The sequence below is a fragment of the Pholis gunnellus genome (assembly GCF_910591455.1).
Source record: "Pholis gunnellus genome assembly, chromosome: 5".
Classification (NCBI taxonomy): Eukaryota; Metazoa; Chordata; class Actinopteri; order Perciformes; family Pholidae; genus Pholis; species Pholis gunnellus.
In genome coordinates this window covers 4590675-4615797 of record NC_136531.1, presented here as the reverse complement: position 1 = coordinate 4615797, position 25123 = coordinate 4590675, and the positions used below count along the sequence as shown (strand labels likewise).

Sequence of the window (25123 nt, the reverse complement as noted above, 5' to 3'; positions counted from 1 at the left end):
CTAATGCTCCTGCAGGTTCTGGTCGTGGTTCTGGTTCTGGTCGTGGTTCTGGGAGGCGGGCAGCAGGCGGGTGACGTGGCCGATGCCTTTGGTGACGCCCTCCCTGAAGAGCAGCTTGGCGCCCAGTCGCAGGTACTCGGGGTGTTTGATGAAGCAGAAGCGAACCACAGCTCTCTCGCCCGTACGCAGCTCGTCCTGCAGCAGAGAGAGAGAGAGGGGGGGGGGGTCACATGTTGGAACATAAAGCCGCCACAAGATGGCGATCACACGCGCTCGACATCATCCGCACACCGACCTTCCCGTGAAGGCACTCCACAGTGGCCGTCTGCCTGACGTTGCCCACGTGCACGGTGACCTGTGACCCCCGGCGGAAGGTCTTGGCGTGGAAGAGCAGCACGATGGCGGCTTCAAACTGACAGCAGATGGTCGGGTTCATCTTGGGACTGACCATCACCATCCCCTGCAAACGCACATCGCCGTCATCGCTCGCTGACATCAGCTGTACATTGTACTTTTTTTTTTTGCAGAGTTGTTTGTTTGGGTGAGGACAAAGTGAGCCAGCAGTTTTAAAGAGAGCTTTTATATCTTTCCTGCCACGACAACAAAACTAAAAGTTTTTATTACACACCAGCAAACAGAAAAGATGGATGGACGAAAAATGTCTAATGTTTCATAAGGTCACCGTCTTCTTAAATCTAAGCTTATTCGTGGCCCTTTTAGGACATCTCTGGCTCGGCTGTTGCTCTGAGCTTAAGTTTAGCATGCTAGCGTTAGCTTGTTAGAAAGCTAATTGTATGGTAAGTCAATGGAGCAGAACATGCTAACGCTATGATTACTGCTGGCGTGTGTGGGATGACGGTCCGTCAGTTAGTTCAGTACTTTGGTTCAGACTGAACAACTATTGGATGGATTGTCATGAACTTTGGGGATCCTCTGATTTATGACCAAATACCCGCAGAACTAATGTCGTTAACAAAACTAAATAATTGAACACAAAGCAACTCGGAGCCAAAGAACCTCTTTACACAAGAAAAGAAAGACTCATTCTGTAAAACAACTTTGGATTTCAAGTGTCACCTGGCTGAGGGATCAGAGATCCTGCTGGATCAGGACCAGGACAACATCAAATCAAACAGACAGTCTCTAGGTTCACGTGACCTCTGACCTTGCGCAGCAGCGAGCGGTCAAAGTTGCCCAGAGCCAGCGTGGCCGCCTGTCCGGCCCTCAGCACCCTGCAGGCCGAGCGGTTCCTCTGGATGCTGCCCACCTTCAGACGCAGGAAGCGGCCCTCGTCGGTGGGACCGACCACCAGCCGCTCGCCCTCCCGACACACGCCGCTGAAACACACACACACACACACACACACACACACACACGGTCGGTCCAATTACTGCAACACACTCGGCGCAGTTACACTGAGTTTCAGACTTTTCCAAATCCTGCATGAGCTGCGTCGTGTTCCTCTCACCTGTACAGAGTTCCTCCCACCACAGTCCCAACGTCAGGAACAGAGTAGATCTCATCCACCTGCAAACACACAAACACACACACACACACACACACACACACACACACACACACACAATGGAAATCTCAAGTCAGCTAGATCTTTGTGTTAATGTTTTATAAAAGTTGCATTAGGATCCTCAAAACGTTTACAGGGCTGAAAACCTCCAATGAACCCGTCAGACGGCGAGTTACACCACTACATCTGTCTCTCTGTGTGTGTGTGTGTGTGAGTGTGTGTGTGTGTGTGTGTGTGTGTGTGTGTTTGTGTACCTGGAACTCGGTGAGCTGCTGCATCAGCTCCTCCTGCTCCTTGCTGTTGCTCAGTGGAGGGAGGATGTTCAAGAAAACCTTCAGGAGGTCCAGATTCTCTCCCGACACACTGGACAGGGTGAAGATAGGCGTGATGCTGCACACGCACACACACACACACACACACACACACAATGGAAACATTATCACCACACTGACAGGTGTTTCTAATATTTTGTCTACTGTGGGCAAAGTGGTGACACGGTTTCACCCAGGTCTAAAAAAAAATAACGTGAAGAATAACGACGGTGGTGTTAATGTATCTGCCCTCACAACGTCTCCAGTTAACATGGAAACCAGCTGATGTGTTACACCGGTGTTCTGCCCTTTGCTTCCACCTGCAGCAGCTGACCTGTACTTTCTCTCATGCTGACTCAGCACCGCTGCAGGAGGTGGTGCACTAACGTCTCAACTCTGTCACAGTCATGTTCTGTAGAGTTAAATCCACTGACCATCAGATGCATTTCATGTTCCCAGGTAGTTTGCATCTTTTAACATGAGAGCTGTTTACGTCGCTCCTCCGGCTGCTGCTCAGCTTTCAACCCACATCCTGGACTCAGAGGAGTCCGACCCAGACTGTAGTAGCTTGAGAGAGAAGACTGCAGTAGTTCACAAATAGTACTAATACATATATGCTTGTAGTATCAGTGGTATTAGTACCCACCATACAGACTGAGTGAACTACAGTAGTATTAGTAGTATTTAGTACCCACCATGCAGACTGAGTGAACTGCTCCAGTAGTAGTAGTAGTAGTAGTAGTAGTAGTAGTAGTAGTAGTAGTAGTAGTATTAGTACCCACCATGCAGACTGAGTGAACTGCTTCAGTAGTAGTAGTAGTAGTAGTAGTAGTAGTAGTAGTAGTAGTAGTAGTAGTACCCACCATGCAGACTGAGTGAACTGCTTCAGTAGTAGTAGTAGTAGTAGTAGTAGTAGTAGTAGTAGTAGTAGTAGTAGTAGTAGTATTAGTACCCACCATGCAGACTGAGTGAACTGCTGTGCGGCCGTCACGGCGTCGTCTGGGTTGGACACCACCATCGGCACCTTGTTGCAGCCCGGCTGCTTCAGGAGTCGCTCCAGCTGTCGGACGGTTCTCTCCACAGTGCCACGGGAGCACAGGTCCACCTTACTGACCACGATGAAGATGGGAACTTTCAGCGCCATGGCCAGGCCCAGGTGCTCCCGGGTCGTGCCGGCTGGACGGAGGAGAGCGGGAACACTGTGAGCATGCTGACATCAAAATAAAATACTTCATTACCCAGAAACCATCTGGCAGGTACCTGGAGAGAATCACACACTAACAGCGTTTTTTTTACAGTTTTAGTACTTCTAGAAAAATGTGTGTGCTTGTATTCTAATTGCCTTTTCACTTGTAAATATAAAATCATCATCTATCTAAACCTAAATAGAACCAGTAAGTTAAATGTAAGACTTTTGAGACCTTTTTAATACCACTTAGAATGTAGTTTAATACCTGTTTCATGGTCATACTGGCATGAGTATGATGGGAAACCAGTAGGGACGACATGACCTAGAAATATTTATTATGATACCACATTTTTATCAGTACTTCCCAGCAGTTTATAACAGTAATTTCTACTTTTATCAAACATTAAAGTGACCTGGATAAGCGGCATAAAATGGATGGATGGACTAACTATTTAAAAAGTCTTTACTAAAGTCTTCACTTGTTTATTCTAAGTCGTATTAGCTGTTGGAGCTGACAGTTGTGTGGAATCACTCCAAACTTTCTGATGTCGCTACAGAGACAAAACCTCGAGACTCTGAGTCTCATCTCCTGTTAACATGGATCACTTCTGACCTCTAGTGGTGACTTTACGGTGTTGTTCTTAATTATTCCTCCAGCACTGAAAATATTCATTTTGCTTCAAGAAAATAAATGTAGAAAAACACTTTAATACCAAACAGAAACAGACACTTTAAAATCCCATACTGACTACTAAGAGATGTCAAACATCGACAAACACCGATGTTCTTCTGTATTAGACGTTTGTGGGAGATCGAATCAGATCAATCAGCAGGACTGATAATCATGGATGAACAGGAAAGATTAGGGCTGAAACAAATAGTCCACTAACTGATTAGGTGATTTATTGCAACTATTATAATCATCCCCTTGAGCTCAGGTAGAAATGTGATGAGCGTTTTTCACCCACCAATCTATAATTAATTGAGAGATAATTGGACGATTAATTGATACTGAGATAATTGTTACTTGCGCGTCCGAACGGGATTGTTGCATAAATGTGATACCTTGATTTTCAGATTAAAATGAACCGTGTCACGATGTCTACTGCATACATCATCTCACACACACACACACACACACACACACACACACACACACACACACACACACAGTTCTAAGTGTTCTGATGTTGTTGCTTCCTGTATGAAAGGCGTGGCTGCAGCTCACCAATGCCGGTGTTGGCGCTCACCACCAGCATGGCGAAGTCGGGGCAGTAGCTGGTGAGGCCGAAGATGGTCGTCTTCAGGTACTTGTGGTGTCCGGCCAGATCGATGAAGGTGATCATCTTGGAGGAGCTCTCACAGATCTCCTCAGCTGTCCGAGACTCGCTGTAGTTCACCACCTGCACCGGCCCACGTATTGTTATCAGGATTTTATTAAAACCCCAAAATATTTGTAATCTGACATCCACTCTCTCTCTGCCGTCAGTGTGCTCACCTCTCCTTTGCTGTTGAAGCCGAGGATCTCGAAGCTGATGCTGGAGGTGCGTCCGGTCTGGATCTCGTGCAGATGTCTGAAGAGGTTGAGCCTCGCTCGGCCTCGCCCGTTGTCCAGCTCGCCCTGCGTCAGGACGCCCAGCAGGGTCGACTTCCCCGAGTCCACGTTCCCCAGAACAGCCACCCGCAGGTCCAGGAACTGTCCCGGTCCAAAAACAAAAAACATGACGGAGGAGAGGGATCATAGTCTCTACTTTAAGCCTGTTTAAAAGAAAACTGCTTCCTGCAGCTGACGTACATTTGTTGGGGTCCTGTTTTAAGTCAGTAGGTGCGCTTTGCATGCTGGGATGCGGATGACAGACAGAAATAGTTGCTAGCAGCTGTCTGGAGAATGATATGACGTCTGACCTGGACTTGCTTTTTTATATATTTAGGCCGATAGGAGCTCCTTTGTTTACTTTCTCACTCCGGTCCCTGACACATCCAACCAATCAGAGGAGAGAACGCTCTCACCTGACACACACACACATCAGGCACAGCAGCACCTGGAGACTCTCACCTGCTGATCATCGGGGACTTTTCGAACCAGGACTTCTGCGATTTTGCGCGTGTTTCTGTCCAAGTCGTAGTCCACCTCCCTCTCTCGGAGGAGAGTGATGTCGGCACCGACTCTGATGAGACAGAGAGGAAAAAGCTGATCGGACAGATTACAACTCACGGCACATTGCTGCATTCAGGTCACAGCGCTGCCCGCCATCTTCCAAAGCAGAGCATGAATTTTAGTTTAAATATACAACTAAGACGAATTATATGTCAAATGTATATTCTGTTCGCCACATTATCCTCATGAATAATTTACTGACTGTTATTTGTTGTTCTTTTAACATGACAGTGACTGTGGTTAAAGTCTCTCTGCTGTAACACCTGACAGTCTGACATCACCTGTTGTCGTAATATCATCCTGTCTAATATGTCTGTGACTGTCACATGACCACCTCTCTCTTAATCAGGGACCACTTTGCTTCAGAAAGATGTTGTTTGGCTTCATGTGATAACATTCCCTGTTCATGTCTGTCCCAGTGCAGCTCTGCTATGAGGACACATCGTTAACAGGTGTATTAATGTCGCTCTTGTTAATGAAACTTCCCAGAAGCAAAGCGTAGGAGACAACCTTTTATGGCACTTTTAGAGGCGTGGATTATGCTAATGATCAAATCTCACTAACGTGAACAGGTGTTGTTCATAAAGGCTGAAACGAGCGATCAACGACGAGTTTGTCCCGTTAAGAGAGTTCTCTCACAGATAGAAGGGTTTAGGATAAGAGCATAAAAATGTGGTGATACAGAGTCTCAAATCCGGCGACCTACTTCTCTGCCATCCTCTTTAAGGTCTTGAGCGAGGCCTTCATGTCGGCCTCGGTCAGGCCGACCAGCAGGCCGTTGTCCTCCACTCCGATCTGGTAGACGGCCTCCCCGCGGCCCTCCTGCAGACGCCACTTCAGCTGCGTGGCCAGATGCTCGAAGCGGTACTGCGTGGGATTCACCAGCTTCAACTACGGCAACAGCAGAGAGACAAACATGATGACACAGCAGGTAAACACCCGCAGAGCACACAGTTCAAACGGAGCATGACACAAACCGGCTTTACGTTTGATCCTAAATGTAAAGTAACAATATATTTGGGACAGTCCACATATATTAACTCACGATCATTTTCATCATCAATCAACCCGACGAGTCTTTTCTCCATTTATTGATTCATAGTTTCCTCTATAAAATATCAGAAAATAGTGAAAAATACTTACTTATAATTACAACAAACTTGTGTCTCCAGGTTTGTCCACCAGAGAGCACTGATGAGTTTATTCATACACTGAAATGTCCCACTCACTACATATCTTTATAACTATTCTTTAATAACCGAGATGATTATCAGGCAGTATATCAGTACAGCTCTTTAATATGAATAGTGTTGTTGGCCTCAACTGTCCGCTATCATTACAGCTATACATTGTAACTATGAATATAAACACAAATATGACAAACATGTAACAAACATAATATTTAATTTAATATATTGGTTGTGATGTTTTGGTCCAGAGAGTGTTGGACAGACAGACTAACGGCTGACTAAGGAGATGATTTTAATAGGATAACCCTTTAAATGCTGGAACAGGACCAGTTCTGTGTTTGATGTTTTTACTCTGTCACAGTCTTGTTAAGATCATAACGTCTATAAACACTGAAGACTGAGGTACAAAGTCTGTTTTAATGGAGGCTAACAGCACTGGGTGAGAAACAAGAGTCTCACCATGAGCTTTAATCAAATTAAAGTAGCAACATTAAAACTGATGGAACATTAATATTGTCTTTAAAGTAAAAGCAGGCTGGTGGTCACAAAGTTAAATTTAAAGATATTTTAATGCAAAATATGAATTCAATGAAAACTAGTAGGGATGATAAGGCCTAGAATTATTCGAGAATTCACGTTATTAACGTGAATTCATTTATTGATTATTTATATAATATTTTACCCAGCAGGATATGCCAAAAAGGGCTTCAACAATTAACAATAACTTTCATTACTGCTCTTTATTGTCGAGGTAAATCTATTGTGAAGAGTGTTTGTTATAGTTTACCAAAGCCGATTCAATATACTATCATGTATGACAAAGACAATCATCAATGTTTGGCATGTTTGCTTAAAATTAACATTTTTTGTTAATCACAACAATATTTTAAAAAATATCATGAATCATTAAACCCAATCTGTCCCCGGATAAGCTGAATAAATGGATAAATAAATGGATTTGACCAATATAAAAATAACACATTAGTTTAAGGTCCAACTATAAATTAAAGTCAGAAGTCTGGAACAAGAGCACTGAGGATTTTCACGCCAGTTTTTAACTAAAACAAATCACATTTGATGACAAATGTTACTTAATAAAGACCGTTGAAAGTAAAATTCAGTGTTTTTTCACATCTTCAAAAGGCCTTTTATTGAGGAAACAATAACCTGCTTCAACAGTCCAACCGTAATCCTAAATGTCGTCCGTCCCATAAAACAGAGATTCTCTGAGCAATGAGCGACATTAGAGAAGGATACAGAATACATTCGCCACGTTCTGCAGTTCATATGTTAGTGTGAAAAATGCTAAATCAGAGCAGGAAGGGAAGTTACCTTGTACTCAATGTTTCCTTCTTCAGCCTGGAAATAGAAAGAAAGGAGACACATGAGGACACTTAAGGACAGATTCATGTCACAACGACTGAACTAACCACTGTGCACACTGTACGGCCAACATGTGCACATACTTTAACCTACTGTCTGCCCTTCAGTGCTGATGAAGAGAAATATTAATGCTGCAGCACACAATGATATCTTTTAGACAATAGTGTTCTCTCCATCTCTCCGTTTGTGTTTGTCTCTTTGAAAATGAAAGTGAGGCCTGTTATGGATCCAGGAGCTTAACTATGATATTATTTTATTTTTTTAAGAAACAACACTCATATTTAACATTTTATTATTAAATGTTGAGACATTTCTGGCTGACAACTGTAACTGCAGTAATATAATAGTAGTAATACTACACTATGCATAGCAGTAATAATATGGGTTTATATCACTGGGTTAAGTGACAGATGTATTTATTACCAGCCCGTGTGTGAGCAGTAAAATGCACTTCTGAGAAGGATAAAATGACCCAAATTCATTCACCATTCAAGCTATTTAAAGTGTGTTGTGATGAAGGAACAGTTCATTAAGATATAATGCTTGACTCTCACATGTTCCTACACCGAGATGACGGTCTAGTTTATTCAGCACACAGTAGAACTGACTGAATATCTATTTATCACTATTATCACAGTTACATAGAAGATAACTTAGTCGCTTCAGGTGTTATGGACGTTGGAAGCTAACAAGTACAGCCAACGCTGCCTCTTGGTGTTGAACCAGTTGCTGAATTATTAATGGCTCTTTAATATTTCTGAATATATATTGAGTTAGCTTCTATGACCGTTGACCTTTAACTTACAGACGGTTGGTTCAGGGTGTCACTATTAGCCTGAAGCTAGCTAGCTAGGTTTGCTGCAGGATGTCCCGTTAATCCTCCGGCTAAAGGACGGTAGCTATATACCTCCGGTGGGAAATACGGCGGTGGTGTTTTGTTGTTCCTGCTGTTCTTTTTACTCCTTCTTTTCCTGCCTCGTTTGCCTCTTCTCGTTCGCGACTTTTTCGACGTTTTCTTCCCGTTATTGCCGGAGCCGGAGCCCTGTCCGTGTCTGTTGTTGTGTCCGGGCGACACTGCACCACACTCGGACAAATCCACCATCGCTGAAGCTCAGAAGCTAGAGATCCCCGGGAGCTGTGTGAAGTCTAAAATATAATAATAATAATAATAATAATGATGATAAAGCTGCTCTTTCGAACATCACATCTACCAGAACGCACGGCCTGCCTGCGTGAAGACCTGCGGCGGAGGATGCTCTCTCCTCAGCATCATCGACGCCATCAAGTCTGCTCTCCTTCACGAGACGCGATACAGCTTCCGGTTACAACTTTCAAAATAATCAGCAGCTTTAAAAAATAAAGGGGCTTACATTTCAAAGTAAAAGTACATTAGTGGTCACACTGAGTTAGTTAGACCTGAATTAGCAATAACACCATAAACATACTTGGTCTCAACACACATTGACTTTATTTCTGTTATTGTGCCACAATGATTATGACTTTTTCTTTCATGTCTCGTGGAGAAATACAAACAATAAAAACATCACACAACTACTGACACGTCACCCATTCAATATTTCTTTCTCCCATTTTATCATCTGTAATAAAAAATGTGGGAAAACCACAAGATTTCAGTGTTGTAGTTTGTCCATAATTTACTTTTTTTAGTGATCGTGTCACAAACCAACACATTTTATGCGTTCACTAATTAGAACATTCAGATTCAGATATGTTAGATTTATTGGAATCACATTGGGTTGTTAATGTCAAAGACCCTGATTGTCCCCTTAAATTTACCTTTTAAATATAAAGTAAGAAAAAAAAATGTCTATATATGTGTGTGTGTGTGTGTACACCCTCTGAAACCATGACATAAACTGCATAGCCTATATAGTATAGGCTGGTGTGAAGCCTTTTCTCCAGTGGCCAACATCAGGATGAATGATCTTGAATATCTTGAATCTTGTAAATTATTTTGTTTTTTTACCTTGATAAAAATAAAAACAAAAAAGACCCTTAGATCTAGAGGCAATACAAAATTGAATGGCTAATGAAATGAAAAACTACATAAATGCATCTTAGACATTACAACTCAATAACCCAATGACATAATAACTAGTGAAATGCCCAGCATGATTTATAATAACCCAAAATCCAAAGATATTTGGTTTGTTATCATAGAGAACCCAGAAAATCTGCAAATATTCACATTTGAGATGCCGGAACTTGTGAATTTTGGACACTTTTGCTATAAGAAATCGCTTAAACAATTATATTAATAGTTGCAAGATATTCTTTCTGTTTATTGACTGATAAATCAACGAATAAACTTATTTCATCTCTTAAAAGCTCACAGAAAGAGACCCCTGTGTAAATAACTTTTTGTGACTGCTGAATTGTTGTCATTTCCCCATTTCAGATCAGGATACTTCCTGTTTTATCGGCACCATCTCCTTCGACATCATTACTTTTTCAGCTACACTGTCATCAATGGTGGAAGAAGTATTTAGATCCTTTATTTGAGTAAAAATACTAAAACTACACTGTGAAAATACTCCCCAAGTAAAAGTCCTGCATTCAAAACCATACTGTGTAAAAAGTACAACTGTATTAAAATGAAGTTTTGTTTGTTGTAAGAATGATGAGATGAGTTTGTCAGGTTGGAAACACAGGTGTGGTGACATGGTTAAATGAGTGAATGAATCAGGTGTGTGAAAGTAGTTGGTAAACAGACATCAAATCAACTAATTATATAATCACATTATGCAGACAATGGGTTTAAATTGTATATGACAATGAATCTTTTTCATTTGAATATCATCAGTCTACTCAGTTTGATTGACAGGACAGATGATCAGAGGTGCAGAGTTTTTACCACCATCATTCTTACATGGACTGAAGTATGGGAAGAGATCGTCATAGAAGCAGCAGTCAGTGAAGGAGTAGATAAGAGCTGCAGCATCTACGTCATAGAAGGAGACCAGACCCTCCTCATAATCCACAAACACCCCCACCTTCTGAGGCTGAGACTTCAGAGAGAGACTGAATGGAGGTTCGGCAAGTATGTACAGATATCCATTATTAAAAAGCATGGTCCAGCAACCAAAATCAGGGCTCATTGTGATTTGTCGCTTCCTGTTGACCGACTCTCTGACCACTCCTAAAGACCATGTAGGCTTTCCTTTAACTTGAACCTCAAAGTAAAATCTGCCAGAAGAGAAACTCGTTTTTCCCAAAACACCAACACAGCTGGAAAATCTCTCTGGATTGTTTGGGAGACTATTCCAAACTTCATCATGATTCACTTGCTTCCCATCATCAGACAGGACGAGACTGGGATTTGCTGTATCAGGATCAAGAGTCACATCCACTGCAAACTTCTGGACCCTCTTCAGCTCAGCTTCAACCAGCTTCTTCATCTTTTTACTGAGCGTCTCCTCCAGCAGAGTGACAGCTCTCCTCACAGTCCCCTCATGTGATGCTGCAGGAACACTGACCTTTGTCCAGTCCTTCAAGGATGGAACAGCTTTCAGGGATGGGAAGCTCTGGAGAAGATGGAGGTGGTCTTCAGAGAGTGAGAGCAGAACCACCTCAGTGCTTCTATTCATCAGCTCAGAGATTTCCTGTTCCAGCTCTTTGATGGAGTCTTCAGCTTGTTTCGTTGTCATTTTCTGCTTCTCTTCTATTATTTTGATGAGCTCGTTCAGTCTTCTCTCAACTGACTCCTTCAGATCAGTGAAGACCTGAACACCTTCTGCTTTCTCTCTGTCTGCATCTTCCTCACTGAGGTCGACTGAGTGTTTGATCTCCTGAATCTTCAGTCGTCTCTTCTGGATCATCTGCTGAATTTCAGTCTCCACAGGGTCGATCAGCTGATGTCTTTTCAGGCCTGACATTGTCAGATGAGGCTCCAGGTGAGTCTCACAGTAGGAGGCCAGACACACCAGGCAGGACTTCAGGGCCTTCAGTTTGGTTCCAGTGCAGACGTCACAGGGAACTTCTCCTGGTTTGGACTCTTGTTGCTCTGAGCTGCTGGTTTTCTGTTGAGCTGACTGTCTGAACTGAGCAACTATCTCAGAGAACAAAGTGTTGACGTGCAGCTCAGGTCTTGTGTTGAAAACCTCTTTACACATGGGACACTGGCATCTGTCACTAATATTCCAGTGTTCAGTGATGCAGTTTTTGCAGAAGTTGTGTCCACATGATGTGCTGACTGGATCAGTGAACACATCCAGACAGATGGAGCACAGAAACTGATCTTCAGATGACAGATAGTTTGCAGCAGCCATATCTACACACTGAGAACAAAAGAGAAAGAGGGAAAAACATTTCAATCACACGAGTCTTGAATCATTTTTAATTTGCAATAGTAGAAGTATACAAATACACAATAGTGATTCTATGAGGTTGTAATGCTCATAACTCACAAACTAACTGATTAGATTGATGAATGCAGAGAGAACTTCAACAGTAGCGGTGGAAAACTATTATCTTCTGTATGGCGAAATCTAAGACTCAGATTGTGAGGCTCAGCTCTTTATCCTCAGACTCAGGTTTTTATGATCAAAGCTCGCCACTTTTTTTGGGTGGATTTCCAATTTGATTCAATAAAATCAAGAACAATTAAAGAATAGTGAAACATCTGCATCACCTACAAGGCTTTCTTCATACATATTTTAAAAATACACATTATTTTAGTACCAGAAGCTTCAACTAAGGGGAGTGTAACGACGCTATGGAGATGTATTTTAATAATAATATTCATTACTGATAGACCAGAAAAGTCTGAACAGTAATTCATTGTTTATTTTGTGTTAATTATTTGTTTGCTTGTGTTTCTTGACATCAGCTTGATATCAGTGGACACTTGTAAGCTCTGATCAACCCAAGGCTGCCAATGGTCGACTATAGTCTCCATCCGGTGAGATGAATTAGGAATCCTGCTATGGCGAAGTCACGTTGGCTTCACTGGTTAGATTGGTTAGGTTTAGACATGAGGAGTGAGATAAGTTAGGGTTAGGGTAAGAGTATCAGCGTAAGCGAATCAAAGGCAGAGTATTGAGAGTCATGCCTTCGCAATATAAAAATATATGTATATTGCACACAGTGATTTAGACTAGGTGTGCATACAGTGTAACTATTCACAAGGTTACAGTTTACAGGACTGTTAACACACACTTTAGCCTGGACCAACACACCACTTATGCCAGGCTGCTGTATGGCATGAAACGTAAAAGTGTGATCACTGTAGAATTAGGGAAAGTCATTTAAAATGATGTCCCACTTATCTGAAACGTTTGACTATTATGAAAAAAACGAGATTTAAGTTTTGTGGTACCGATTGTTGAAATACAGTAAATATTATAAACTGTACTCACCAGTGTTCGGCAAAGACTCCGGTCTATTGTTGAGAAAGACCTGGTGAACTTCAGACAGAAACCCAGAGACGTGTCTCGACTTCAGCCCTGCTGTCGCGCTGACAGTTTTATCTGAGGAGTGTGACGGTGAAGCTCTCCTCTCGCCAGTGTTGCTCAACCTCTTATTGCAGATTATTTGTGAGGTTTTATTGCCTCCTTCAGGTATGAACATGATTTTAGTGATATATATATATATAACACAAAGGAATTTATTTTTTAAGGAGCAAAGTGACGATGGACCTGGGTTTGTTGCAGATGTTTTACTTTTTATATTTTCCGTTGTAGAAGCACATTTTTACAAGTTATTCAAACATACAAGACAACAGTCCCTTCACAGTGCTCTGCAACAATCCCACTGTCAGTCCAAAGTTCAGCTCAGTGCGTAGCCTATTTGTTCACCGTTTCATGCATCAAAACTTTATCAACCATCAATAAATGTCAATTTACCAAAAGCAAAACATAACAACCCATATATTTATCCATCCTTCACTCTCTCTTATTGTGTAAAGAAGGTTTAATTCAGAAACATATCTTGTGTGATTGATAATAATAAAGCTTATTCATACAACACATATCAAAGCCAGCAGCAAAGTGTTTCACAGGCATAAAAAGAACAAAGGATAGCATACAATGCAGATAAACACACATTTATATTTATACAAACACATATGAATATGTTAGAAAAATACACCCGAGACCGATGGAAAATCATTAAACAATTGGCCATTTATTCTTGCAAGAAGGAGACAGAGTTGATTCACATACAGTATACATGGATCAAGGCTGCTCCCAGGTCTGACTCTGAGCCTCGGATATTTATACCAAGTAAACAAGTGTCACATGCAATCTACGTCACAAAAGCATAACACACACAAATTGCCTTCATTCAGCATATTCTAAGTATCGGGACACTTTAACAATTCGTTCTAGTACAAAGGTCACTTTTATCATCGGAAGACGCCATGAAGTAATGACGCCGTCTACAACGTTATTTACCATTACAAGCAGTGCTGAGTGTTCTTTCGGATAGACTAAACAACTGTGGCGCTTAATGTCAGAGGAAGTTCACACAACAAGGACACATAAGGACACCAGACTTTGTAAGCACACCTTATAATTAGTCATTTAGATTTTCCCCAACAGAATAAATCTGAACCTGCAAACCACAAGTAGCCATCGGATCAACAGGATGCAACTGTTTCTATACCATTCATAGTTACAGGTGATTATACACTGATTAAAACATAGTTATGAATATTAAATTCCATTGCTGCCAATTAATCCCCCTAAATGTTACACACTGTTCCTTTAACATAATATCATTTGAGAAAGACATCCTCCCTGTTAACATCTATAGAGATATATAGAGTTATACCCACAGTCCACAATCATACTGACAAATCATATTCAGATGAAAACAAGTTACATGTGATGTTATCACTAAATATGCTCATTTATTAGCATAAATTACATTCATTATTTTTATCTCAAAATTGATTTTGGTTTGTTCTTTTAATTCATTTGCGTCCTAGTATTGACCGCTGTGTCATTATTGCAGGATGAAAACTTTGTCTGGTGTATATTTACACTGTGGACGTAGAAAGACTAATTTATTGCGGTTATGTATTGTTGGCAATGCATTATTGTTCAATCATAAAAATCAGGCAGTTTGATTCACAGGAGAGATGGTCAAAGGGGTGAAGTTTTTACCACGATCATTAACACCAGGGCAGAAGTTTGGGAAGAGTTTCTCAGTGAAGGAGCAGCCAGTGAAGGAGTAGATAAGAGCTGCAGCATCTACGTCGTAGAAGGAGACCAGACCCTCCTCATAATCCACAAACACCCCCACCTTCTGAAGCTGAGACTTCAGAGAGAGACTGACTCTAGTGTCAGCAAGAGCTTTGTACTCATTTCCGTTTCTCAAACATATGGTCCAGTAACCATTCTGAGGACTCAGTGTGATTTGTCCCTCCCTGTTGATCGACTCTCTGGCCATTCCTAAATTCCATTCGGTCTTTCCTTTAACTTGAACCTCAAAGTAAAATCTGCCAGAAGAAAAGCTCTTCTTTCCCAGGACAAAAATACAATGAGAAAATCTCTCTGGGTTGTTTGGTAGTTTCTTCTTCACATCACAATGTTTCACTTGTTTCCCATCAGCAGACAGGATGAGACTGGGATGAGCTGTATCAGGATCAAGAGTCACATCCACTGCAAACTTCTGGATCCTCTTCAGCTCAGCTTCAAGCAGCTTCTTCATCTCTTTACTGAGCGTCTCCTCCAGCTGAACCACAGCTCTCCTCACAGTCCCCTCATGTGATGGAGGAACACTGACCTTTGTCCAGTCCTTCAAGGATGGCGCCGCTTTCAGGGACGGGAAGCTTTGGAGAAGATGGAGGTGGTCTTCAGAGAGTGAGAGCTGAACCACCTCAGTGCTTCTCTTGATCAGCTCAGAGATTTCCTGTTTCAGCTCTTTGATGGAGTCTTCAGCCTGTTTCTTTGTCGTTTTCTGCTTCTCTTCTATTGTTTTGATGAGCTCGTTCAGTCTTCTCTCAACAGACTCCTTCAGATCAGTGAAGACCTGAATACCTTCTGCTATCTCTCTGTCTGCATCTTTCTCACTGAGGTCGACTGAGTGTTTGATCTCCTGAATCTTCAGTCGTCTCTTCTGGATCATCTGCTGAATGTCAGCCTCAGTCTTCTTCAGCTCGACCTTCTTTCCTTCATATTCTTCTTTCAGAGGAACAACATCATGCGTCTTGTGATCTAAAACAGTGCAAAGCGTGCAGACACATGTCTGGTCGGACTTACAGAACAGCTCCAGAGGTTTATCGTGCTTCGTACACATCCTGTCTTCCAGGTTCTCCACAGGGTCGATCAGCTGATGTCTTTTCAGACCTAACATTGTCAGATGAGGCTCCAGGTGAGTCTCACAGTAGGAGGCCAGACACACCAGGCAGGACTTCAGGGCCTTCAGTTTGGTTCCAGTGCAGACGTCACAGGGAACTTCTCCTGGTTTGGACTCTTGTTGCTCTGAGCTGCTGGTTTTCTGTTGAGCTGACTGTCTGAACTGAACAACCATCTCAGAGATGAAAGTGTTGACATGCAGCTCAGGTCTTGAGATGAAAACCTTTTTACACATGGGACACTGGCATCTGTCACTCGTATTCCAGTGTTCATTAATGCAGTTTTTGCAGAAGTTGTGTCCACATGGTGTGCTGACTGGATCAGTGAACACATCCAGACAGATGGAGCACAGAAACTGATCTTCAGACAGCAGATTGCTGGCAGCAGACATATCTACACACTGAGAACAAAAGAGAAAGCGTGAGTAAAAACGATTTTAGTACATCATTAATTATTCGATTTTTAGATTCATTTTACTCAACTTCTTGTCAGTCTTCACTTAATGCCATCTGACCAGCGACATTATAGAATTAAAAGAGTGTAACTTCCTGTTTGATTAGAGCTGTGAGTTTTGTGTTAATGCTATTGAAACACAGTAAATATGATCAGCTGCACTCACCAGTGTTTGGGTCAGTTGTTGAGAAAGTCCTGACGAACAAAGTGTAATATTTCTTCAGACAGAAACACAGAGACTCGTCTCGACTGCAGCTCTGCTGTCACTCTGACAAACATTAAGTTTCACTTCAGGAACGTGACGTTGAAGCTCCGCCTCTTACAGCAGCTCTGTTTGTGAGGTTGTGTTTCCTCCTTCAGGGTCAGACATGAGTTTAGTTACAGACATTTGGCAGAAGAGGAGTTTATTCTCTAGGAAAACTATTTAGTCTTTTTTTATCTTCCTCTTCCTGCAGCCACCAGAACCCTTTTCACAAAAAGAAGTCAGTCCTACATGTAGAAATATATTTTTGGATCGGCAGGAAACAAAAGTGCCTTTACAGTCTTCTTCAGCTCTGCAGCAATCTTACTGTCAGTCCACAGTTGTATGTACAGTTAATGTTGTAACCTTCTCTTATTGATATTAGTCACTAAATCAGACCAGGAAGTTGAATAGTGTGCAGTCTGTTCACGCCTTTAACAATCGCTCCTCCCTGTGATGTGTGCTGTGCTGACATCTACTGGTCACAGGAGGGAAACACAGCACACCTGTGAAAACGTTGGTGATTTTATAGACAAGACTCCATTTTTAAATAACAACTTCAACGGCTTCTTCTTCTGCACAGGATTTTACTGCCGTGATACTTTACAGCAGAGTAATTTCATTCATTGCAAAACATGTTTTCATTCACTTTACAGCATCTGTTGTAGTCCCTGACACATATCAACCTTTTCTGTCTTTTAGGAATGAGGTTGAGGACTCAGTGCTGGACGAGGTCACTGGTATCAAATAACCTGTCATGGAAACCTTTTAAAACCAATGTAATCTGGTAATTATAGTACTCAAACACAGGCTGAACAGACATCCAAAGAGCTTTATGTAAAACGTTCAAAAGAAAAGAATGAAAGAAAAGAAAAGCCAACGAAATGCTAATTAAAATAAATGTATATTAGTACCATTATATCCAAAACCCAGGAATTTACATACAAAAATCAATATTATTCATCACTACATTGTTGAGTATATCAGTAAACAAATCTATACATTTCTCTTTAAGAAGCAACACCATAAAATAATCCACATTTTAACAGTGAACTCTTAAAGTTCATGTTCTCACTTCTTATGACACACTGAGTGACAGAATAACACAAAAGAGAAAGTAATGACCAATCACATCCAGATGAAAACAAGTTTACACCAAACATTACCACTCAATGTGTACATTTGTTACCATAAATGATAATACATCTTCATCCACCTGTTATTGTTTGTTTAGTTCTTATGTATTTAAATGAATCACATCCTCGTGATGACTGTGTGAAAACTTTGTCTGCTATATATTTACTTTGTGGACATGAAATGGAAAGATTAATTCAATGTGTGTATGTTTCACTGAGAAAGCTTTATAGTTCAATTAGTTGTCGATCATAAAAAAAGATCAGACAGTTTGATTGACGGGGGAGATGATCAGAGGGGCGGGGTTTTCACCAACATCATTATATTCAGGACTGAAGAATGGGAAGAGTTTCTCTTCGAAGGAGCAGCCAGTGAAGGAGTAGATAAGAGCTGCAGCATCTACGTCATAGAAGGAGACCAGACCCTCCTCATAATCCACAAACACCCCCACCTTCTGAGGCCGAGACTTCAGAGAGAGACTGACTGGAGGGTCAGTAGCAGCTTTGTACACATTTCCTTTTCTCAACAACATCGTCCAGTAACCATCCTGAGGGCTCAGATTGATGAATCCCTTCCTGTTGATCGACTCTCTGACCACTCCTAAATCCCATGCAGTCTTTCCTGTAACTTCAACCTCAAAGTAAAATCTGCCTGAAAAAAAACACTGCTTTCCTAAAACATAATTCTCTAAAGAAAATCTCTTTGGAATCTTTGGGAGTTTCTTCTTCACATCACCATGTTTCACTTGTTTCCCATCAGCAGACAAGATGAGACTGGGATAAGCTGTATCAGGATCAAGAGTCACATCCACTGCAAACTTCTGGACCCTCTTCAGCTCAGCCTCATCGAAGAACTTCTTCATCTCTCTACTGAGCGTCTCCTCCAGCTGATGCAAAGATCCCACCACAGTCCCCTCATATGACGGTGGATGGACACTGACCTCTGTCCAGTCCTTGGTGGGTGGAGCAGCTTTCAGGTACTGGAAGCTTTGAAGGAAGTGAACGTGGTCTTCAGAGAGTGAGACCTGAACCACCTCAGCGCTTCTCTTCTTCAGCTCAGAGATTTCCTGTTCCAGCTCTTTGATGAAAGCTTTGGCCTGTTTTTCTTTTCTTTTCTGCTTCTCTTCTATTGTTTTGATGAGCTCGTTCAGGCCTCTCTCAACAGACTCCTTCAGATCAGTGAAGACCTGAACACCTTCTGCTTTCTCTCTGTCTGCATCTTCCTCACTGAGGTCGACTGAGTGTTTGATCTCCTGAATCTTCAGTCGTCTCTTCTGGATCATCTGCTGAATTTCAGCCTCTGTCTTCTTCAGCTCGACCTTCTTTCCTTCATATTCTTCTTTCAGAGGAACAACATCATGCGTCTTGTGATCTAAAACAGTGCAGAGCATGCAGACACATGTCTGGTCGGTCTTACAGAACAGCTCCAGAGGTTTATCGTGCTTCGTACACATCCTGTCTTCCAGGTTCTCCACAGGGTCGATCAGCTGATGTCTTTTCAGACGTGAAGCTGTCAGATGAGGCTCCAGGTGAGTCTCACAGTAGGAGGCCAGACACACCAGGCAGGACTTCAGGGCCTTCAGTTTGGTTCCAGTGCAGACGTCACAGGGAACTTCTCCTGGTTTGGACTCTTGTTGCTCTGAGCTGCTGGTTTTCTGTTGAGCTGACTGTCTGAACTGAACAACCATCTCAGAGAACAAAGTGTTGACCCTCAAATCCGGTTTTGTGTTGAAAACCTCTTTACACATGGGACACTGGCATCTGTCACTCGTATTCCAGTGTTCATTAATGCAGTTTTTGCAGAAGTTGTGTCCACATGATGTGCTGACTGGATCAGTGAACACATCCAGACAGATGGAGCACAGAAACTGATCTTCAGACAGCAGATTGCTGGCAGCAGACATATCTACACACTGAGAACAAAAGGGAAAGCGTGACTAAAAACGATTTTAGAACATCATTAATTATTAGATTTTTAGATTCATTTGACTTAAAGTCTTGTCAGTCTTCACTTAAGGCCATCAGACCAGCGTCATTATAGAATTAAAAGAGTGTAACTTCCTGTTTGATTCGAGCTGTGAGTTTTGTGTGAATGCTATTGAAACACAGTAAATATTATCAGCTGCACTCACCAGTGTTTGGGTCAGTTGTTGAGAAAGTCCTGACGAACAAAGTGTAATATTTCTTCAGACAGAAACACAGAGACTCGTCTCGACTGCAGCTCTGCTGTCACTCTGACAAACATTAAGTTTCACTTCAGGAACGTGACGTTGAAGCTCCGCCTCTTACAGCAGCTCTGTTTGTGAGGTTGTGTTTCCTCCTTCAGGGTTAGACATGAGTTTAGTTACAGACATTTGACAGAAGAGGAGTTTATTCTCTAGGGAAGCTATTAAGTCTTTATTTATCTTCCTTTTCCTGCAGCCACCAGAACCCTTTTCACAAAAAGAAGTCAGTCCTACATGTAGAAATATATTTTTGGATCGGCAGGAAACAAAAGTCCCTTTACAGTCTTCTTCAGCTCTGCAGCAATCTTACTGTCAGTCCACAGTTCAGCTCACTGTTTGTCCTGTAATGTTGTAACCTTCTCTTATTGATATTAGTCACTAAATCAGACCAGGAAGTTGAATAGTGTGCAGTCTGTTCACGCCTTTAACAATCGCTTCCCCCTGTGATGTGTGCTGTGCTGACATCTACTGGTCACAGGAGGGAAACACAGCACACCTGTGAAAACGTTGGTGATTTTATAGACAAGACTCCATTTTTAAATAACAACTTCAACGGCTTCTTCTTCTGCACAGGATTTTACTGCCGTGATACTTTACAGCAGAGTAATTTCATTCATTGCAAAACATGTTTTCATTCACTTTACAGCATCTGTTGTAGTCCCTGACACATATCAACCTTTTCTGTCTTTTAGGAATGAGGTTGAGGACTCAGTGCTGGACGAGGTCACTGGTATAAAATAACCTGTCATGGAAACCTTTTACAACCAACGTAATCTGGTAATTATAGTACTCAAACACAGGCTGAACAGACATCCAAAGAGCTTTATGTAAAACATTCAAAAGGAAATAATTAAAGAAAAGAAAAGTCAACGAAATGCTAATTAAAATAAATGTATATCAGTACCATTATATCCAAAGCCCAGGAATTTACATACAAAAATCTATATTATTCATCACTACATTGTTGAGTATATCAGTAAACAAATCTATACATTTCTCTTTAAGAAGCAACGCCATAAAATAATCCACATTTTAACGGTGAACTCTTCCAGTTCATGTTCTCACTTCTTATGACACACTGAGTGACAGAATAACACAAAAGAGAAAGTAATGACCAATCACATCCAGATGAAAACAAGTTTACACCAAACATTACCACTCAATATGTACATTTGTTACCATAAATGATAATACATCTTCATCCACCTGTTATTGTTTGTTTAGTTCTTATGTCTTTAATTGAATCACATCCTCGTGATGACTGTGTGAAAACTTTGTCTGCTATATATTTACTTTGTGGACATGAAATGGAAAGATTAAATCAATATGTTAATGTTTCACTGGCAACGCTTCATTGTTCAATTAGTTGCCGATCATAAAAAAAGATCAGACAGTTTGATTGACAGGAGAGATGATCAGAGGGGCGGTGTTTTGACCACCATCATTCCTACATGGACTGAAGAATGGGAAAAGTTTCTCAGTGAAGGAGCAGCCAGTGAAGGAGTAGATAAGAGCTGCAGCATCTACGTCATAGAAGGAGACCAGACCCTCCTCATAATCCACAAACACCCCCACCTTCTGAAGCTGAGACTTCAGAGAGAGAGGGACTGAAGGGCCATCAAGAGCTTTGTACTCATTTCCATTCCTCAACCAGATGGTCCAGTAACCATATTCAGGTGTCATTGTGATTAGTCCCTTCCTGTAGACTGACTTGCTGGCCACTCCTAAATTCCATTTAGGCTTCCCTTTAACCTGAACCTCAAAGTAGAATCTGCCTGAGGAGACACTCTGCTTTCCTAAGACAAAATTATAATGAGAAAATCTCTCTGGGTTGTCTCGGAGATTCTTCTTCACATTACCATGTTTCACTTGTTTCCCATCATCAGACAGGAGGAGTTCAGGATGAGCTGTATCAGGATCAAGAGTCACATCCACTGCAAACTTCTGGACCCTCTTCAGCTCAGCCTCCTCGAACAGCTTCTTCATCTCTCTACTGAGCGTCTCCTCCAGCTGATGCAAAGCTCCCACCACAGTCCCCTCATATGACGGTGGATGGACGCTGACCTCGGTCCAGTCCTTGGTGGGTGGAGCAGTTGTCAGGTACGGGAAGCTTTGAAGGAGGTGAACGTGGTCTTCAGAGAGTGAGACCTGAACCACCTCAGCGCTTCTCTTCTTCAGCTCAGAGATTTCCCGTTCCAGCTCCCTGATGAAAGCTTCGGCCTGTTTCTGTGTCGTTTTGTGCTTCTCTTCTATCGTTTTGACGAGCTCGTTCAGGCCTCTATCAACACACTTCTTCAGAGCAGTGAAGACCCGAACACTTTCTGCTACCTCCATGTGGGCATTTTCCTTCATACGCTTCACTGTGATTTTAAACACCTGAATCTTCAGTTGTCTCTTCTGGATCATCTGCTGAATTTCAGCCTCAGTCTTCTTCAGCTTTGCCTTCTTTCCTTCATATTCTACTTTCAGAGGAACAAACCTGTGCGTCTTGTGGTCTAAAGCAGGGCAATGCGTGCAGACACACATCTGGTCGGTCTTACAGAACAGCTCCAGAGGTTTATCGTGCTTCGTACACATCCTGTCTTCCAGGTTCTTCACAGGGTCGATCAGCTGATGTCTTTTCAGACGTGAAGCTGTCAGATGAGGCTCCAGGTGAGTCTCACAGTAGGAGACCAGACACACCAGGCAGGACTTCAGGGCCTTCAGTTTGGTTCCAGTGCAGACGTCACAGGGAACTTCTCCTGGTTTGGACTCTTGTTGCTCTGAGCTGCTGGCTTTCTTTTGAGATGACCATCTGAACTGAGCAACCATCTCAGAGAACAAAGTGTTGACTCTCAAATCCGGTCTTGTGGAAAAAGCCTCATTACACAAGGGACACTGGCACTTGTATTTAGTGCTCCAGTGTTTAGTGATGCAGTTTTTGCAGAAGTTGTGTCCACATGGTGTGCTGACTGGATCAGTGAACACATCCAGGCAGATGGAGCATCGAAACTGATCTTCAGACAGCAGACAGCTGACAGCAGACATATCTACACTCTGAGAACAAAAGTCAAAGTATCATCAAAGGTTTTGCTACATGTGTCATTTTCATGTGTATAAAAAGGTTTTAAAGTATGATAACTGCAATATTTAAAAAAACATCTTATTGAATCCTATGTTCCCTAATTCCATTAGATCAGTGTCAGTATGATATGATAAGAGTGTAGCTTCCTGTTTGCTTAGAGCTGCACGTTTTGAAACACGGTAAATATTATCAGCTGCACTCACCAGTATTTGGGTCAGTTGTTGAGAAAGACCTGACGAACTCAGTTTAATATTTCTTTAGGCACAGAGACTCGTCTCGACTGCAGCTCTGCTGTCACTCTGAAAAACATTAAGTTTCATTTATGGAATGTGACGTGGAAGCACCGCCTCTTACAGCAGCTCTGTTATTGGAGGGCTTGTTTCCCGTTTTTCAGGGTTAGACATGATTATAGTTACAGACATTTGGAGCAGGATAAGTTTAACCTATAGGGATACGTTTCACTTGCTTTATCTTCTTTTGTCTGTTGTGTGAGTTTATTGCAGCTACCACAAAATAAAAGGTTAATCCCACACCAAAATATATCTTATGTTGAGCAAAGAACAGCAATCAAGTACAGTCCTCCACAGCTCTGCAACTATTTGACTGTCAGCTCACTGTTTGTCCTGTAATATTCAAAATGTCTCGTGTAAATCTTGTATTTTCGTCTTGTTGCTAAATCAGAGGAGGAAGTTGAAACTCTCTTCCCTCTAAATGGAGCTGTTGTCATCTCTGGTGGTCACAGGAGGGAATCACATGTGACTCATCTCAGAGAAGAAGACACCAGTTTCAAAATAAAACGCTTCAGCGTTACATTAATGAGCTTCATAATAACAGGTAGTGGTGTATCCAAAGATTATCGTCAGATGATCAGAATCAGCTTTATCAGCCAAGTATGTGTACGTAGGCAAGACATCTGCCTCTGATTTCTTGTAGCTCTCAATGTACACACAGACTTATCATTGATTATTCTGCTGATTATTTTCTCAATTAAAGAAAATTGATGATTCACTTTATCTATTTAGCATCAGAAACAATGAATATAATATTTTACAATGTCCTCGAATCAAAGGTGACATCTTCAGATATTTTGTTTTGTTCATTTACCAGTAAAAAACAAACAAGATATTCCGCCTACAAAGATATCAAACTGAGATAAGCAGCATATTCTCAGAAGCTGAATATTTTGCTCTTTTGCAAAAAAAATGATTCAAACAATTTTTCATCAAGAGAGTTGCTCATAAATATTATGTCCATCGAATAATTGATTATTTGACAAATAAATTCATCTCTTCAACAGTAATTGTCAAAAATATGCAAGCAGAAGTGTTTAATGTTTGCACGTAAATTGTTAATCGGAAAAGTAATTTGTATCTGCAAGTGTTGTAAAAATAAGTATAACATGAAAATACTCAAGTAAAGGTGGAGTAAGCCTACCTCTATGAGGCTGCTTCATTCTCATTGGTCTCATTTATGGTCTAATTATGTACACAGAATCGATATAGAGCTAAAAACAAAAAGCTGGACAAAGGTACAACATAAACATTTGTACAACTATAAATACATATTAAAAAAAATAGACAGTATATACACGTACATAGCCTATAGGATAAGATAAGATAATCCTTTATTAGTCCTGCAGCAGGGAAATTAACAGGATTACAGCAGAATAGTTGAGTATATATATAGAGTGGATAGTAAAATCAAGAGACATAGTAAAAACAAGATCCAAACAAGTATTATAAATAAGTAATAAACAGTAAAGAATATTAACTAAGTAAAGAATCCACAATAACTAAAATATAACTATAACTAAAAATATTGTATATACAGAAAAAATACATTTGATTTCAGTGTATTTATATTGCAGATATATAAAACAAATAATGCCATTTGTAAACAGTAAGACAACACTTGAATAAATCTACCCAGA

The 25123-nt window shown here is 41.4% G+C and overlaps 4 protein-coding genes across 4 annotated transcripts; all 4 read right to left on the bottom strand.

Moving 5' to 3' along the window:
• On the bottom strand, nucleotides 1-8858 carry gtpbp2b (GTP binding protein 2b; the record flags this gene model as incomplete). The annotated part of the gene is made up of 12 exons (XM_079160343.1): nucleotides 1-195; nucleotides 296-460; nucleotides 1166-1337; nucleotides 1469-1527; nucleotides 1780-1915; nucleotides 2793-3012; nucleotides 4254-4428; nucleotides 4524-4721; nucleotides 5082-5193; nucleotides 5890-6074; nucleotides 7706-7732; nucleotides 8664-8858. 12 exons carry the CDS (start codon nucleotides 8856-8858, stop codon nucleotides 1-3), a joined length of 1839 nt encoding a protein of 612 aa, XP_079016469.1.
• Nucleotides 8859-9201: 343 nt separating this feature from the next.
• LOC306695566 (E3 ubiquitin-protein ligase TRIM21-like) lies at nucleotides 9202-13192 on the bottom strand. The gene is made up of 2 exons (XM_079158829.1): nucleotides 13135-13192; nucleotides 9202-12054 (listed from the first exon to the last, which is right to left on the bottom strand). The coding sequence occupies exon 2, from the start codon at nucleotides 12043-12045 to the stop codon at nucleotides 10582-10584; it is 1464 nt and encodes a 487-aa protein (XP_079014955.1). The 5' UTR covers nucleotides 12046-12054; nucleotides 13135-13192; the 3' UTR covers nucleotides 9202-10581.
• Nucleotides 13193-13497: 305 nt separating this feature from the next.
• LOC306696325 (uncharacterized protein) lies at nucleotides 13498-23485 on the bottom strand. Its single transcript, XM_079159910.1, has 3 exons — nucleotides 23397-23485; nucleotides 21522-23165; nucleotides 13498-16477 (listed from the first exon to the last, which is right to left on the bottom strand). Exons 2-3 carry the CDS (start codon nucleotides 23154-23156, stop codon nucleotides 14834-14836), a joined length of 3279 nt encoding a protein of 1092 aa, XP_079016036.1. The 5' UTR covers nucleotides 23157-23165; nucleotides 23397-23485; the 3' UTR covers nucleotides 13498-14833.
• Nucleotides 17350-20131, bottom strand: LOC306695565 (E3 ubiquitin-protein ligase TRIM21-like). The gene is made up of 2 exons (XM_079158828.1): nucleotides 20037-20131; nucleotides 17350-19817 (listed from the first exon to the last, which is right to left on the bottom strand). Exon 2 carries the CDS (start codon nucleotides 19806-19808, stop codon nucleotides 18168-18170), a length of 1641 nt encoding a protein of 546 aa, XP_079014954.1. The 5' UTR covers nucleotides 19809-19817; nucleotides 20037-20131; the 3' UTR covers nucleotides 17350-18167.
• Nucleotides 23486-25123: the final 1638 nt, after the last annotated feature.

Bases quoted from the DNA above. Each gene is read 5' to 3' on its own strand.
- LOC306695566 (XM_079158829.1), bottom strand. From the start codon at position 12,045: ATGGCTGCTGCAAACTATCTGTCATCTGAAGATCAGTTTCTGTGCTCC.
- LOC306695565 (XM_079158828.1), bottom strand. From the start codon at position 19,808: ATGTCTGCTGCCAGCAATCTGCTGTCTGAAGATCAGTTTCTGTGCTCC.
- LOC306696325 (XM_079159910.1), bottom strand. From the start codon at position 23,156: ATGTCTGCTGTCAGCTGTCTGCTGTCTGAAGATCAGTTTCGATGCTCC. The intron at 16,478-21,521 runs GTCTGATCTTTT...TTTTGTTCTCAG, and splicing joins TCTCTCCTGTCAATCAAACT to TGTGTAGATATGTCTGCTGC.